The sequence below is a fragment of the Apaloderma vittatum genome, unplaced genomic scaffold, assembly GCF_000703405.1.
Source record: "Apaloderma vittatum isolate BGI_N311 unplaced genomic scaffold, ASM70340v1 scaffold2643, whole genome shotgun sequence".
In the NCBI taxonomy this organism is placed as follows: domain Eukaryota; kingdom Metazoa; phylum Chordata; class Aves; order Trogoniformes; family Trogonidae; genus Apaloderma; species Apaloderma vittatum.
The window spans coordinates 14,146-27,467 of record NW_009706214.1 but is presented as its reverse complement, the minus strand read 5'-3'; the positions used below and the strand labels follow the sequence as shown (position 1 = coordinate 27,467).

Below are 13,322 nucleotides of genomic sequence, written 5' to 3'. Positions count from 1 at the left end.
GGCCGTGGCTCTGGGAGGCCCCCGGGTGCTCGTGGCGTGGCCCAGCGAGCTGTCCGTGCAGCTTGGTCTGCGGCAGCCATCTCGGCAAGGAAGCTGCCTTGTCAGCCACAGCCCGCCTTGCAGCTCTCTCGCAGTAAGGCTGAGACCCCTCGGAAGCTACAGGACGCACGTTTACGATGTGCCGTTAACTTGTGCGTCTGCAGAGATTTTTCTGGTTTTGTGTTTTAACTAGACTTTAGAACTTTCCAAATTCTTCATGACTTTCCTTTTTTTGTTTTTGAAGATAATAGATCTCTCTGATACTTGGTCAAATTCTTCTGAAAGTCTGCCTGGACTTGAGCATAACTCTTGCTCCTACGCCCTCACTGCGCTTTCCAGTCAAGCTTCTGGCTTGCTGTCCGGCGTTGCTTTGGTGTCTGAGCTGTACCATAGGGATGTGAGTCTGAGACAAGGGTTCATGGTAGAGAATCTTAGAATTTCCTTGTGGGTCCTGACAGGGGAGGATTCAAGGCTGAAAATACAAAAGGTTTAACCTGGAGAAGCGTACGGACCTTGCACGCACACCTGTAGTGTCACACTTAAGACAAATTGGTATGTGGAGAATAGGATGGGAACATATTCTGTTAGCTCAGACCAGGATGGAATGGTTGTGCAGTGCTGGACCGTCTCCTGTATTTGAAGTTGAAGGTTAATAGTTGGTTCCATGCAGGCCCTGGCAGTGAACACATATTTTTTCTTTTTATGAGTGTGTGTGTGAATTCATGGTTTCTTTGTGGCTAATTGCTACATTTAACATGGTTTTCATTGAATGTTGGAAGCAGCGAACCAACTAATTTGGAGTAGAGCTGCTTGGTTGGCTTCTCGTTGAGGCTTTTTGTTTTCTAACCAGTTGGCACCTGCATGGCAATTTGTGCTTTGTTTGTTTGTTTTCCAGACTAGTTTTTTTTTTACTTGAGATTATTTTGAGGTCTGTATAGTTTATGCAATGTCTATAGTTAATGTTCTTAGAAAATACACAATCCCCTCTGATTTAAAAGTCATCTTTAAATCATCGAACTGCTGTAGGGCTCAGCCTACCATCTGAGAGCTTGCATCTGCATCTCTTAAGAGAGGCAAAATGAGATGCTGTTGCTTAATCATGTAACACTGTTAATCTAGTTCGTACTTGGAGAGTTTTCCTAGCAGCTAAATAATGGAATCTAAAGCAATATCCAGTTTAAAAATTAGTGGCAGGGTATTGCTGCACAGAGCTGGCTATCTGTGGCCTTCATGAAGCTAGATAAGGGCTAAATGCAGATGGTGAATCTGTATCAGATAGTTTACCAGTGTTGTCAAGTTTGTAGGCGAGGAAAACCCCAGTACGTCAGGCTCGGTAACCTGAGCTGTGCAGAACGTATCTGTGTGCATGTTTAAAATGTGCTTTTGCAATATGTCTTTCTGAACTGCTTTCCATAGTAGTGGTGTTTTAATACCTTAAAACCACTGTAATACTTTGCAATAATTGTGCAGTGACTGTGCTGGTGCTTGCTCTGCTGTTCTTGTGGAGCCATACTCGGTGGTGGTTGCTGTGCTTAGAGACAGTTAAGAAGCAAGGGCTGAGATGCCCCCGAATTGGCTCTTCCTGTAAAAAGGGAGACAGGCAGGTTTTCCTCAGCAAAGCTGAGGACGGAGCAGAAGAGTGGGAGTGCTGTCAGGTGTGGCAGGGCAGGAGTGGTCCCAAGGCACCTGAAGTACTGTGCTGTGATGGAAAAGCAGCTTTACTGGCTCGGCCATGCCAGTGCCGCTGGGTCCGCGCTGGATGTCAGGAGAGCGTCCGACGTGGTTTTCTTTGGTGGGTTTTCTGTGGCAGGACTGTCCGACACGGGGAAGTTGGCACACTCCTGCAGAGTCAAGAACGGTTCTTTCTCTCTGCAGATGCGATGCAGACCCCTCAGCCTTAGCCAACTACGTTGTGGCGTTAGTCAAGAAAGACAAACCAGAGAAAGAGCTGAAAGCTTTCTGTGCCGATCAGCTGGATGTCTTTCTGCAGAAAGGTACTGTGCTCCACTGTGCTATCTCTTCTGTGGGCTTGTTCCTGGTGGGTGGGAGGAGGTAAAAGCCAGTGATTTCATTCTGAAGTATCACTAATGTGCCCAGAAGTTTCACTGGCAGGTGTCTGATAACTTTTGAAAACCTGACCTGTATTAATCTGTCTGGCTTTTGGTGAGCTTAGCGTGGCAATTTAGTTCAAATTCAGGGGTTTAAGCACTTGAAATTGTGACACTTGCTGGGGAAGTTATCACATGGTTTTTGGGGACCTGCTGTGAAACTGTTGATTAGTCCTCTGTGAATGGGTGAATCATAAAAATTGCCATAGAGAGGCTACTGACTGTAGCTGGTGGAGTAGCCGTACTCCCTGATTGAAGCTGTTGATCACGCTTGCCTGTTGGAACATTTCAAAGTTGTAAATGTGATTGAAGGAAAATTCTCTGTTTCTGTCTTGAATACACCAGATGAATTTCCCTGTCTAAATGAACCATCTTCAGTTCCACAAATGTAATTCCAGCTGCCTGAGTGGAACTAATGTTCGTTAATCTAAGATGCTGCTGTGAGCAGTCTACCTGGATTACTTCTTCCAGGGACTTCTCTGGTAAATCTAACAGTGTCCTTAAATCAATATGTAATGATATTTTTCTTGTGTTCTGTATCCTCAGAAACTTCAGGTTTTGTAGATAAACTTTTTGAAAGTCTGTACACGAAGAGTTATCTTCCTTCTCTTGAACCCGCGAAAGTAGAAGCGAAGCCTGCAGGTCAGGAAAAAGAAGTCGTCAAGGAAGAGGTAACATGATTTTTCCTGTCTACCTGCCTCTAATTTTCAAATTAGCCATCCCATACATTTGTGAGGCAAAATCTGAAAGAAAAGTCTACTTTATTGTGAGTAATGAACTTTACAATCCGTGTATATTTGAAGAAAAATGGGAGATTATCCTTCAGGCAGGAACATCTTAAAATCCTTTCCTGATGTCCTTTTTTCAATCTGAGGTCAAGACCCAGAATTATGACAATTTATGGTAGTTGCTTTGGAGATGGAAGCTCATTGTTTGCAATCATACAAGACTTTCACTTGAACGATTTTCTGACCAGTTCTCAAAACGCCGTCGTAATTTAGAAAAAACGTTCTAGAGCTCCTTTCAGTTGACTTAACCAGTGCTCTGGGCAGGGAGAGGGAGAGGGTCCAGGGTCTTGGGGAGGGAGGGTCATGCAAAAGAAGGTATCTGGGACAGCTTTACAGGATCAGGGTGGTAATCATTTCCACATCAGGGAGGCCTTGGTGATTTGCTCAGTTTGTGATTCCTGCAAGTGGGGGATGCGGAGCAAGTGCAGCGTCGTCGCTGAGCCTGGGTTGGAAGGGACCCCAGGTCACATCACACAACTCGTGTGGGTAGCAGGGCCTCAGGTCAGGCTTTTAAAGGTGATTGCAACGTGAACTTCTGCCACCAAAATTTACAGCAACTTCTAAGCGGTGTGCAAGTGGTGCAAAGGTAGCAAAAGTACAAAAGGGATTCGAGGTGGTTCGCAGGAGCGGTGTCACTAACAGCTGCTTTTGGTGAGGCTGCGAGACATCTGACTAGTTCAGCCACGTGAACGCTTTCTTGCTTTAAAGCTTTTATTTCAAAGTGTAAACTAGCTGTATCTACTCAGAGAAGTAACTCTCCTTAGCTGTGTTCCAGTTACAAGATTCAGAAAATACCTTATCTGTGTACTCATCCTTGATTGGTAGGTGTCTCATAAACACAATTTTCAAGAGTCCGTTGAAGAGAGGGATGGCAGGAAAAAGAAGTATTCCAGTCCGCAGAGAAGCCGAACAGATTCCAGTGAGCAAAGGTTAGTTTTGAACCAAGATATTGATATATGCTCAGTATTTGCTGGCAGTCTTTAACGGTGGATTTTAACCTCAAAGCTGCTGGTTTTTCATGAATAGTTATTTCTTCCCTGCTTTTCTCTGTCTCTAATGGATTATCTGTGTGCTGATCACATGCATGAGAGCCCTTCACCAAAAGTTGGTCTAGTCCCAAGAAATGATGGTATTTTCCAAATATTAGTACCTAGGACTGTACTCATTCCCTTGTTACACAAATTGAAAGCATTGTGAAGTGAGATGGGGTGTCTGTCGGGAATGGGGGGGTTGCTCAAAAAGTGTCAACATCTCTTTTAAAATGTGTTCTGGTCATTTAACTTTTTCACCTTACTGGTTTCTACGGATCAGTGACCCAGCTTTGAGATTCGGTACCGTTCTATGCAATTTGGAAATCCTGACTCGAATATTTCACTGTCCAAATTGGACAGGAAGGATGAACAGTATCTCAACTCATTGCAAGCTTGTTTCTTCATTTGTTTTCTCTTTTCATAAACATGATGTACCTGTGTTTTTTTTCTAGATCCAGAGAGAAGAAGAGAGATGATGGGAAGTGGAGGGACTATGACCGATACTATGACAGGAGTGACTTGTACAGAGAGAAGTCTGGCTGGCGACGGGGCAGGAGTAAAAGCCGTAGTAAAAGCAGAGGCTTAAGTCGGAGTCGTAGCCGTAGTAGGGGCAGAAGCAAAGACCGCGATGCCAGCCGGAGCGCTGGTGAGTGCCTGAGGAGCTGCTTTGGGAGAACACTGAAGGGCAGCTGTGGCAGTGATGCGGGGGCACTTCTCCCTGCTCTGTGGTCTAGCAGCCTGTTGGTGTCCTTGAGTAGCTGGAGCAAAATTGGAGAGCTTTGTGTTCCTAACGTTATTAACTAAGATGCAGTTCTTCAGCAGAGAACAAATAAGGGGATTGTTTCTTCTTTGCTGACCTATGAATTTATCCCTAAGGGTGTACCGGTGGGTATGAGTCCTGGTGTTGCTGTGCTGTGTGTGTTGACAGAGCTGTGCGTTTATCTCCCACCTGCCCCACCCACCCCGAAGATCTATCTTTTGGCAAAATAGTTTTACTTTCTTTTTCACTTTGTTACTCTGTATTTTTTAGAGAAGGTTTCTTTGTAATTGAGTATGGTTACTATGTGATCTGAGTTTTTTTAGGGCTAACTCAGGTCTCTTGGAAAAGCAGGAGGCACAGCTTTCTAGGCATGTTGAGGCTTCATTAGTTAAGGGCAGGGGGTACCTTGTTGTTTCAGGCTTTTTTCCTCCCACTCTCTGCTTTAAAACAGAAAGCTGTAATCTGGAATGGAATAAGTGGGGGAATGAATGTGCATTTTGCAAAGTAGACATTAGATTTCTGAATTTAAAAGCCTGTTTGCATTTTATTGAGTTCTTATTCCATCGGTAAGATGAAATTCCTGTCTTTTTTTTTTCTTAATAGAGCACCGAGAGAGATCAAAATTCAAGAGTGAAAGAAATGATGTGGAAGGCTCATATAATCCAGTTTCCGTGTCTCCCAGTAAATCTACTGACCAGTATTCCTCTGCCCAGTCTATTCCCAGTGCTGTTACTGTAATTGCACCTGCACACCATCTTGAAAACACAACCGAGAGCTGGTCAAATTACTATAAAAACCACAGCAATGCCAGTTCATTTGGCAGAAACCCTCCTCCTCCTAAAAAAAGATGTCAAGATTACGATGGTAAACTGTTTCTTTGTTTTCAGTTTTGTGCCTTGTTTCGTTATTCTGTCACTTTTTTTTTTTTTTTTGACGTATTCACTAAATGTGGGCAGCAAGTCAAGATGCAGTTGGTGTGTGGGGTGCACCTTGTGTGCAGAAGATGCATATATGTTCTGCCCTGTACTGGGGAAATAACCAGTCGTACTGGGAGCAGGTTACTGACAACGTGGCGGTTGCTGGGTGAGGGCCTGCGGAACCCGCAGGTCTGTCTGTGCGTGGCACGTACCTCAGCCCCGGCAGCGCCGATGTGGGTTGCGCTGTATGTGACTAATATAAACCAGATGGCACTTGGGACTTCTTTCCCCACAGCTTTTATGATGGATGCCTGCCTGTTTGTACGTGTTTATGGAATATTATTCTAGCTGGAATTATGTTGAAACCTGATCTGATAATGTAATGCTGGATACGTGATGGCATGTCTTCTCTAAGAAATTCCAGCAAAAACTGAGATGCTACAAATCGCTGACAACTGTTTTATTTTTTTTTTCTAAAAAGATTAAATGTCTTGTTTTGCAGAGCGAGGATTTTGTGTATTTGGTGATCTTTGCCAGTTTGATCATGGAAGTGATCCTTTAGTAGTAGATGAAGTTTCCTTGCCAAGTATGATTCCTTTTCCTCCACCACCTCCGGGGCTTCCTCCTCCTCCTGGGATGCTTCTGCCCCCTTTGCCAGGTCCAGCTCGCAGTATGAGGTTGCCAGTTCCACAAGCTCACCCACAGGCACCACCTCCTGTTGTGCTTCCTGTGCCCAGTAAGTCAAAGCCTTGTTGTGTGTTTCTTTGTGACCAAGTGAAAACAATAGCTCTTTCTGGAAGTTCTGTGTGTATTTGAACGAGTTCAAGTTTCTGTGCTAGCCGCGCGCTCTTAAAATATTGCCAAAGTCATTCTGAAAAATCACCTTGTGAAATACGACGTTCCAAGCACTCCAGATTGAACCAGGTGATTCGAGCAGGGAAGTGTCTCCAGATTGTCTCGTAACCATGGTAGTGTTTGGGTTGATTACTGACAATTGGATTACTAGCTTTTGGGGTTTTTTTCCTTAATACAGAAGTGTTGAGGTGTAATCACAGAATCAAAGAATGGCCGAGGCTGGAAGGGACCGTAGAGATCATCTGGTCCAACCTCCTGTCACGGGCAGGGACGTCACCTCTCGACTAGACCAGGCAACACATGGGGACCTCTTGAAAGTTCTAATAAATGTCTGTGTGTGTGCTGCATTATCTGCTAATAAAAAGCAACAGAGAGCTGTAAATTCCATGCAGAAATAGAATACTAGATCTGTGGTTACTCTGTTTCGCTACTCTCTCTGCCAGTAACACAGCGCTGGGAAACTGAAATGTTGTTGATACAGTCTCTTGCTCTGAGCAAGCCGTGATTCTCTGTGGCAGAGCTGAGGGAGGAGCTGCTTTAGTTAATGCCAGCTCTAACAGTAATAAACCTTTGGGGAAGGAAAGATACTTTTCTTTCTCCTTTTTTTTTTTTTCTTAAAGCTTTGTCCTTTCTGAAAAAGTATTGGGATCAGAGTAACTCACCTGAACAGGATTTCTCCATATACTTCTGCTGCAGTGGGACTGTAAATATTTGGAAACCTGACCTTGTTCAAAGCAAGGCATAAACAGATTGCACTGAGCTGTTTGCGTGTTTTATGTATGGAGCTGTCTCAGTGACTCGTTCTGTGGTGTCGTTGCAGGACCGCCTTTAACGCAGTCGAGTTTGATAAATAATCGTGACCAGCCTGGGACAAGCGCAGTGCCCAGTCTTGCACCCGTGGGAGCAAGGCTACCTCCTCCTTTACCCCAGAACCTCCTGTATACAGTATCGGAACGTAAGCAAATGCCTTTTTTTTTTAAAATCTGCTTGAGATGTATATTTTTAAATTCCTCTGTTGAGCCACGATTAGAAATTATTCTCTCTGTCTTCCTTCAGTACGTGCAGATCTAAAAAGAATCTGATGGCTTTCCTTGCGGTTGGTCCATCAGGTGCTGTGGTGTCCCGCCCTGTCTGAGGAGAGAGCAGTGAGGGGACTTGCTCTGGGGCTCGTGTGCTCAGAGCAGGGAGATTGCTGTGTAAGAACGGGATGCCTTCAGCTTCAAGCTGTTTCATAGAGCATTAGGAGGCAAAAGACAGATCTGCAAACCTGTAATTGCTGTTGAACTTGGTCTTTATTCCCTTCTGATTCTGGCCACTACATGAGAGGGTTGCTTGGTTTTTCCAGCTGTATATCCCAATAGTCTCTACAGCTTTCACATACATTAGTACTTCCTTTCTATCTTTCTTTTTTCTTCCAGAATCGACTTAGTTCTAGCTTTCTAACTTTAACAAAAAGAAATAATGGCTTTCAATGGACATGCCTATCGTGTTTAACAGAGCTTAAACTTTTAAAAAGTGAATTTTAGGAGAGGAAGTATCAAAATGCCTGGAGAGTCCCAGACTGCTCGGTTTAAATCCAACAAAGCCTATATTTCTTTGATAATGAAAAGAGTAATGTCATGTCCGTGTTTTACATGAGCAAAACAAGATAATTAAGCCTCAGTGTTTTGTAATATTCTCATCTGTCGGGTTTTGGGTTTTTTTAAATAAATATTTTTAATTTTATTTAAAAGAGAGCTCTAATTCATGATCCACGTCCTTTCCTTTGTGACTTCCGTGCTTTTCAGAATTTCAGTCACTCAAATACCTTGTTAGGTTACCTGTTCAGTTACCTCCAAGTGCTGTCAGACATTTAGATGTTACTGTCTGATTCTTTCAGCTTCAGAAGTTCTTCTAGTGGGGGATTCTGTCTGTCTTAGCCAGCAGGGCATCGCTGGCTTGAGCTGCACGACATCATCCTGTTGTGCAGAACCTCTGTGGAGATTCTCACGTCCTGTCCTTGGGCTGTTGTGGTGACAACTGCTGGTTGCCTTCCTGCAGTCAGTTGTGTGCCAGGTTGTGCTTCGCCTCGTGCAAGGTTAATGAAAGTTCTTGGCAGAGTCTGAAACTAAACTCCAAAACATCAGTATTGAAATTCTGGGGCATCTGTTTTAAGTTGGAGAGTCGTCAATGTTGCTGTGGAATAAGGAGAGGAAATTTGGAGTGCTTCAAGTCTCTCAAGTCCCCTTTCTGTTCCAGGATGTACTTGGTTTCTGTGGAGGCTTTTTGTAGGCTTCATTCATGTGAGTTCTTGTATAGCTTTTCCTTTTTACGGTTAGAAAAATGGATCATCCTTGATTCAGACCTTGGGCTGGAGGAGCAATATGAGGCTCATTCATGTATAAATTAAGATAATTTAATGCATAAGTATTTGTCAAATTACATAATTTCACGACTTTCTTTGACTGGAACCATTTGAATACATTCTTCCCCAAAAATTGTTTTCTCAAGTAAACTAGACTGTTGGGCAGCGAAGACTGAAAATCTCTTTGCATCTTGGGCCTCACAGAATAAATGCTCAAATTAAATCTTTTTGTCACTGCCCTGAAACAGTGTCAGACGTTCTGAAGGCTGTCACACAGACACCTCGCTCCCTTTTCAGGCAGTACTCGGTTGTTGTGACCTGTGTGCTTCTGACAAACAGCACCTCTCAGATGAGAAAGCGAAAGAGAATATGCTCCAAGAGGCTTGGGCGTGAAGTTCAGCGGAGGGTTTTAAATGGCTGCACGCGTTGGCCGCGCGACCTCTTTTCTCTCTTGTCTTCGTCCAAAGCAACTTTTGATTCTTGGACATCCCTGCATTTCCTTAAAGGAAGACTAACCCCGAGTCTTAAACTCACTTGAAAAATTCTTTCATTTCTCTCTTTTTTTGTAGATACATATGAGCCAGATGGCTATAACCCCGAAGCTCCTAGTATTACCAGTGCTGGTAGATCTCAGTATCGACAGTTCTTTACAAGAGCACAAACGCAGCGTCCAAATCTAATTGGCCTAACATCTGGGGAGATGGATACAAATCCAAGAGGTAGGAAGGGTTTCTAGTCCTTGCTGTTGCTATTTTTATCCAAGACGTCAACACATTATTTTTCCCCTTTTTCAGGCTGAAAGCGATAGTTTTTCCTCGCTGATCTAGTATTTCAGAGCAATATTCAGACATCTCTACCTTTTTCTAAAATGCTGATATGACCCTATTAAAGTCAAAGCAGCCTTTTTGGTTAAAAATAATGACATGCTTTGGAATGTTACAAGGTTGGGTTCTTTTGGTTGGTTTGTTGGGGTTTTTTTCCTCTCTAGGAAGAAAAAAACAGAGGTTCTTTGGGTATTTAGTAAGAAAAATGGTGCAGAAAGATGTCTTTAAGCAGTACAGTCTGAAGACTGCTTTCGAGTTGCCAAGGGCCTGCTGAGGGGCTGGGACACAGAGGTGATGATCTGCAATACTCGTGTCGGCTGCTGCGGTGGTAGCGAAGAGGGGAGTTATCGTGGCGTGGGTTTGTACGTGCCGGTTTGGCTCTGCCAGCCAGGTGCTCCCTCTGAACACAGCAGTAGCACTAGTTCTGCTGCCCCGGGGCAGCCCCACTCTGCACCGAAGAGGTTCTGAATCCTCAGCCGCGTGGATGCAGATGTAACCTCTTAGTGGTGACGCCTACAAAATATCTTTTGGGGGGGAGCAAGTGAAGGCTCTTCAAAGAAAGTTTTTTTGTGTTGGCGTAACTTTCTTTTTCCCTCCTGCTTTCCCTGCCCCCAGCCCTAAGACAAAAGACGTTAAATTTCAGTGTTTGCTGTTACACTTCAGCATTTCTTACTCAGTAGGCGAGGTTTTATTTTTTTTAACATATCCTTCCAGTGGCTCATCCTATAAAGAATATGATTAAATATTATCGCAGAAATTGCTGTTTTCATCTTAATGAACATCGCAAAAGCAGGCTGGGGCTTTACTGCTGGCCCTCAGATTCTCTGTGAGAGCCCCTTCCAGCGTGAGGCACGGCTGAGCGTTGGGCGATGTGCAGCTGACCACTTGTACTGTCTTGTGTCAGGTGTGTGTGAGGTAGATTCTAAAGTCATCCTCAAAGTCAGATAAAAACTATGCCCGAAAGTGCCCAAAAGTCTTTGTTCTCACCAGTGTAATCCTCGGAGCTCTGGCATATATAAACGCCGTAGAAAATTCACTTATAACTGAGACTTCTTTTTAGGAGTTGAATATCTGGCATACGCAGGAGATGAACAGCAATAGCATAATCTTACAGGGCTGTGAGTAAATCTTTGAACTGTGATCCAGTGCTTCAGCTGGGTGTTTGTAGAAGTTGCTCCAACCTTTAAATCTAATGTCTCCAAGAGTATAATTTCATGCCGTGGTTGTGCTTAATTAACAGATTGTTGCTGAGAAGTGGATGGAGGGATGGCAATGGGCTGATAGCAGTGGGAGAAATGGGTTCTTGGTCGGTTTTTCCTTGTCAAGAGTTAACAGAGGGAAGGTTGATTTAGCCCATGATGCGCTGCAGAACTCTCATCTGAAGTCTGGGAGTTTGGGAACCTTTTGAGTTTGGTTTTTTTTTCTTCTTTTCCTACAGAATATGAATTTTCAGTACCTGAAAGACAGAGTTTTAGCTTTCTTTCTTCAAGCTGATACGAATCTTAAAGGTCAAAATCTGATCCCTCGTGGCTGGACTGTTTGTTTTCCTCAGGGCACTTAGCTAGGCTAGCAGGGGACCTGGAAGTAACTTCATAAACCAAACTGACCTACATGATAAAGTCTTCCTGATTTTTATGGTTCCAAACTTAATCTTGTTTTGCTGTTTAAGTGGAAGCTTTTCCAATGTCCCTGTTGATACATGGTCACTAACACAGGCCTTCTCCCTTTCCTCCAGCTGCCAACATCATCATCCAGACAGAACCTCCCCTTCCCATCACAAATAACAGCAGCAACGTCACTAGAGTTGTCCTGGAACCGGACAGCAGGAAGAGATCTCCGAGCAGCATGAAGTGCCCACCGTTGAAGAAGCCGTGGCTGGCCAAGTAAGGATGAGCAGCTGCCGCTGGCTCTTGGCACGCCCGGCACTGCCCTCGCGCTTGGGGCTTGGGGGTGGGCTGGCTTGGGCCAGGACAGTCGCTCGTCACCGGCCCCTGAAATCTGGGCTGGCTGGGTCAGAAGGTCCGTGACCACGTAATACAGACACTAAATATCTGGTGGTGGGAGGAGAGCTCTTTTGTGTTAGTGCCTGGAGCGTGTACTTTTTGTGAGAGAAACAGAAGTTAAAAGCGCGTGAGCGTTTGCTGCCTTACTTAAGTCTGCGTGCGCCTGTCTAAATCACTGTCTCGTTCTCGTTTTTTCTAGGCAAGCAAATAACAACCAGAATAAGCCGGGATTTTTGAAAAAGAATCAGTACACTAATACAAAATTAGAAGTTCGAAAAATTCCACCAGAGTTGAACAATATTACACAGCTCAACGAACATTTCAGCAAATTTGGAAACATTGTAAACATTCAGGTAAAAAACAAAGTTCAGGGTTACACCTCTTGGTGGGTGCTTTATTTTCGCTGCAGCCTTCTTGAATATTGCAGCTGAACTACATTCCTTGAGAATTCTTAATGGAGGCTGGCTCGGAGAGTGGGGAATCAAAGTCAAAGAAACCTCTTCTCCGTATTATTATCTTAATTTTGTAGAAGTATGTTGGCTTCTGCCCTCATGAGGTCTTAGTAAATTTGAAAGGTTTGCACATTTAACTGTATCTAAACCAACTTGTGTATAATTTTTGGAAGAGATCTTCTAACAATTCAAGTCTTTACGATAATCCTACGGTATTTCATAGTCAGGATTTTGACAAGGATGCCACAGGAGAGTCTGGCTGTGCATCAGTCTATAACGACTTTGCATTCTAGATCTGGCTCCAGTTCAGTGGCGTTCTTTGCACCAGAAGAAGGGGAAAAGCACTTTATGGGCAAAACATAGGTAGCTGGGTGGCTAAAACAACATGTAACTGCTGTTTGTTTTTCTAGGCAAAGCATTTTCCTCTTAAGCCCTTGGTTGGATGTCTGAATAAAGATCCTGCTAAGCCTCTGCATTGCTTGAATCGATTGTTCTGTGCCTTAGCCCAAAAGATACTGTGGTGCTTCTGTGCCTCCATAAGGAAATCCTACTTTAAAAACCATGCTAGCTCAGTCATCATACTAGGAAGTCGAAGATAGGTTTTTATTCCTGTGGTTAATCTTTAGAGAAAAAGAGTCGTATTCAAGACTGTTTGATAGGCTTCTGTGAGCATGTGGTGACCTTTTGCATGGCACGTCCTCGAACAGCGGTCTGCTTCAGGAGGTTGGAATAAAGAGCTTCCGAGTCCGCACCAGGGTCTCTGCAGTCAGACCCCGGCAGCAGCTCACACTGCTCTGAATACGTGTTGCTATCTGGTGGAGGAGACTCTTTTTTTTAGTATTTTGTTTTCATATATGTGGGCTTTGCTGCACGTATGTGCCATGTTTCCCAAAAGGTGGTTGGCTTTCATTACATACAATATTTTACCTGTATTTTGAGCTGTTAATATCATTGGATATCCCAGTCGTTACTGCAGATGGGTTTGCTGCTGTTGAGATGGTTTCTTCCTTGTGAAATGATGCATTCTAACCAACTTTTGATTTAGGTCGCTTTCCAAAACGACCCCGAAGCTGCTCTCATTCAGTACTTGACTAACGACGAGGCTAGGAAGGCGATTTCCAGCACGGAGGCCGTTCTCAACAATCGGTTCATACGAGTGCTGTGGTACAGGCAGCGCGAGCAGCAGCCCCCGGTGCTGCAG

At 44.1% G+C, this 13,322-nt stretch overlaps 1 protein-coding gene across 1 annotated transcript in view; it reads left to right on the top strand.

Annotated features, from left to right (window-relative positions):
* Positions 1 to 1,886: 1,886 nt before the first annotated feature.
* Positions 1,887 to 13,322, top strand: part of RBM27 (RNA binding motif protein 27) — a gene marked incomplete at its 5' end in the record, with an annotated part of 16,152 nt that continues 4,716 nt past the window's right edge. Inside the window, 11 exons of the mRNA XM_009865686.1 lie at positions 1,887 to 2,033; positions 2,694 to 2,818; positions 3,761 to 3,864; positions 4,419 to 4,612; positions 5,330 to 5,590; positions 6,146 to 6,379; positions 7,319 to 7,453; positions 9,412 to 9,561; positions 11,402 to 11,549; positions 11,869 to 12,022; positions 13,167 to 13,322. The exon at positions 13,167 to 13,322 is cut by the window's right edge and continues 123 nt beyond it. Of these exons, the coding sequence (XP_009863988.1) occupies positions 1,887 to 2,033; positions 2,694 to 2,818; positions 3,761 to 3,864; positions 4,419 to 4,612; positions 5,330 to 5,590; positions 6,146 to 6,379; positions 7,319 to 7,453; positions 9,412 to 9,561; positions 11,402 to 11,549; positions 11,869 to 12,022; positions 13,167 to 13,322 (1,808 nt within the window). The remainder of the gene's footprint in view (positions 2,034 to 2,693; positions 2,819 to 3,760; positions 3,865 to 4,418; positions 4,613 to 5,329; positions 5,591 to 6,145; positions 6,380 to 7,318; positions 7,454 to 9,411; positions 9,562 to 11,401; positions 11,550 to 11,868; positions 12,023 to 13,166) is intronic.